The 2730-nt window shown below is 47.0% G+C and overlaps 1 protein-coding gene across 1 annotated transcript; it reads right to left on the bottom strand.

Annotated features, from left to right (window-relative positions):
• Window positions 1-699: 699 nt before the first annotated feature.
• Window positions 700-2463, bottom strand: EMWEY_00043470 (hypothetical protein, conserved; the record flags this gene model as incomplete). The annotated part of the gene is made up of 1 exon (XM_013482848.1): window positions 700-2463. The coding sequence occupies one exon, from the start codon at window positions 2461-2463 to the stop codon at window positions 700-702; it is 1764 nt and encodes a 587-aa protein (XP_013338302.1).
• Between the last annotated feature and the right edge of the window lie 267 nt (window positions 2464-2730).

The following is a 2730-nucleotide window of genomic DNA, read 5'->3' as shown; positions in this document are numbered from 1 at the left end:
GGGAGGCATCGCCAACTAGAACTACAGTGGTGTCAAAAAAAAGGTTTATATGAATGCAGAGTAGGAGCGACGTAGTGTGTGCTGTGACCACACAAACAAACGCAAATTAAAGCATATGAAATATGCCTTGAGATATGTTGACTGCAGCTTGATGCCCACACACAGTAGATAGAAGCAAGTCCATCGGAATGCAGACTGCCGCTTCCATCTTGATATAGGGTGTCTATCCAGAGCTAGTGATTATGCAGTCACACCGAGGAAACACGAAGCACGTAAGGGCGATTGATAAGCAATAGCCTGCTGGCCACACGTATGGCCTATATCGCAGCTGCATTCGAATAAAAATGATGAAAAAACGTGAGCAAATGCGTAGAGTGGATATTCACATGAACACCGCAGTTGCCCACAAAGAAACCAAAGAGCGCAGAACAGCAGCTCCCCACCATGCTTCTTGTGTTCGTTTTGTTGTGTGTATTTAACTTCAGCACCTAACCACAAATATATCCACACTGTAGCAAGCAGTATATGCGCTACTGAGAAACGCAAGAACTCTCCGCTTCTGAAGGATATCCAGTCTCCGCAAATACACCCCAGAGACCATGTGGCGGGCTAACATCTAAGACACCAGCGTTGTCTCAGCTGGCGTCGAAGCAAATGCTTCGATAACTTCGTTCGTCCTGTGCCACTGCAACGCAGGCACTAGATGAGGAATCTGGCGACAGACTGCAAATCATCACTTTCGCTACCCATCTTTCTCTCGCGTATGAGCTTCACGCAGTTTTCTCTGCGGTTACGTAGTTCTTCAGGGATCCTCTTGTTCTCATTGTGGTAAAACAGCACAAACGAAAGCACTTCATCTGTAGTCCAAAAAGCGGCCCCCGAGCTTATCAGCTGTTGAAATGCCTCTTCAGCTCCCTCGTTATCTATATGCCTGCTAGGGGAAGACAAGATTGCTAGATTGGTATCGAACACCTCTCCGGAATAAAGGAGGCGTACTGGATGAACTTGCTCAGGAGTTGTGTCCCCATCGATTCCTTGAGCCGCCAGGAAGGGGCGGAACTTTTCATATGCATTTGACAGGCCAGCTTTTAATATTGAATGCTCATTAACCAAACTCTCAAGCAATGGAAGCAACGACCTGGGCACTTTCTGTGAAATTTTTAAGAGTCTAAATATAGTGTCGAATCCACCCAAAAAACTGAAAACTGAACTCAAACCACTTTCAAAATCAAATCCAAAGACACTGTCCAGACTTGAAGCAAAACTAGGGAATGCACCTCCTAGAGGCTTAGCCGCAAGCATTTTTTTAGTTTCTTTAACATACTGAGGAACCGTTACTCCGTCAACATGCGCTTCCTGCTGAAGACTGTGCAGTGACGGTAGCTTAAATGATCGGCCCAAGTCTAGTATTGGCACTGGAGTGTTTGTTGTCTTATACAGCCTCTCAAGGTTTTCCAACATTTTCAATATTTCCACCGCCGAGCCGCAGATTCCCGTCAACAGCAGCAAGTTCAACTTGTACTCGTTACACCCCTGCACATCCGATGGGTCCGGCCGCCGAACTGCACTCATCGCGTATATGTGTTTCTGGTACAGAACGGAGGGGTCAGAGACGCGCTGTTGGCTTCTGCTGTTTTGGGGTGTAAAGTACTTTGCAAAGGCTCCCTTTACAACTAGCGACGATAACTCCCAATGGTTAAAGAATTCTAATGAAGCTTTTTTGAATTCGTCCTCGTAGGGCTTCAGACTTTCAATATACACGGGTGTTTCTAATTCGGGATTCAGGTCTTCAGCAACCTTGGGCTTTTTTCCGTGGGGCTGCAAATCTTCGTCAGACTTGGCTTTTCTCTTGCGGAACGCCAAAACCTCAGCAGACTGGGAAGATTCCTCGCAGGGCTTCTGATCTTCAGCAGACTCTGGTGGTTTTGTTTTGATCTCCAAATCTTCAGCCCACTTGGGAGCCTCCTGTTGGGCCTGAAGAGGTTTAGGAGACTGTAATTTATGCTTGCGGGGCAGCAGATCCTTAGTATTCTTGCGGGGTACCTGGCGGGGCCCAATATTCTTATAAGCCTTGGCCACTTTCCTGTAGGGTTGCATATATCCAACATGCTTGGGTGCTTCCTTCAGAACTTCATCAAATTTGGGCAGCTGTGACGCTGACGCCGGCTCTGCAGGTATATTAGCTGCACGATTTAGGCGCCAAAGGGTTTTTCTTGCAATGGAAAAAATGAGCACGCACAGAAACAATATTGCAAACACCTGAGTGGTAGACAATTCGTTAACAAAACCAATGCTCCACTTATTTCTTCGATGGCTTTCTGTAATGTAGTAGGGGGCTTCGCCAGACGAACCCAGCAGCTCATCTGGATCTCGAAGTTTTTCTACATCTGGAGATAGTGAGGCATCACTGGTCAAATCTATTCCCTCGTTTGCTAGGGTGTAAGACTGAATATTTTCGGCCATTTTCTCCTTTCGTGTTGATAAGACGACTTCCTCCAGTTGCTGTTCGATCTCCTCATGGCTGCTAGATCGACCGCACTGCAGCTGAATGGGAAAAAGGGGGAGTGAGACGTCTCAGAAAAAAAACAGAAAAAACCAGCATCATGTCTGTTACCTGTAGAAAACATACAGAGAAGTACACCGAATGCGGCCTTTTGCAAGCGCTTTAACTCCGCTGGTCTGGCTGGCCTGATGTCGTCGTTAGGGCCTTGGCACGGGGAATGCCATCCC

Source organism: Eimeria maxima, genomic scaffold (genome assembly GCF_000499605.1).
Source record: "Eimeria maxima Weybridge genomic scaffold, Emw_scaff802, whole genome shotgun sequence".
Taxonomy (NCBI): domain Eukaryota; phylum Apicomplexa; class Conoidasida; order Eucoccidiorida; family Eimeriidae; genus Eimeria; species Eimeria maxima.
This window is presented reverse-complemented; position numbering and strand designations above follow the sequence as displayed.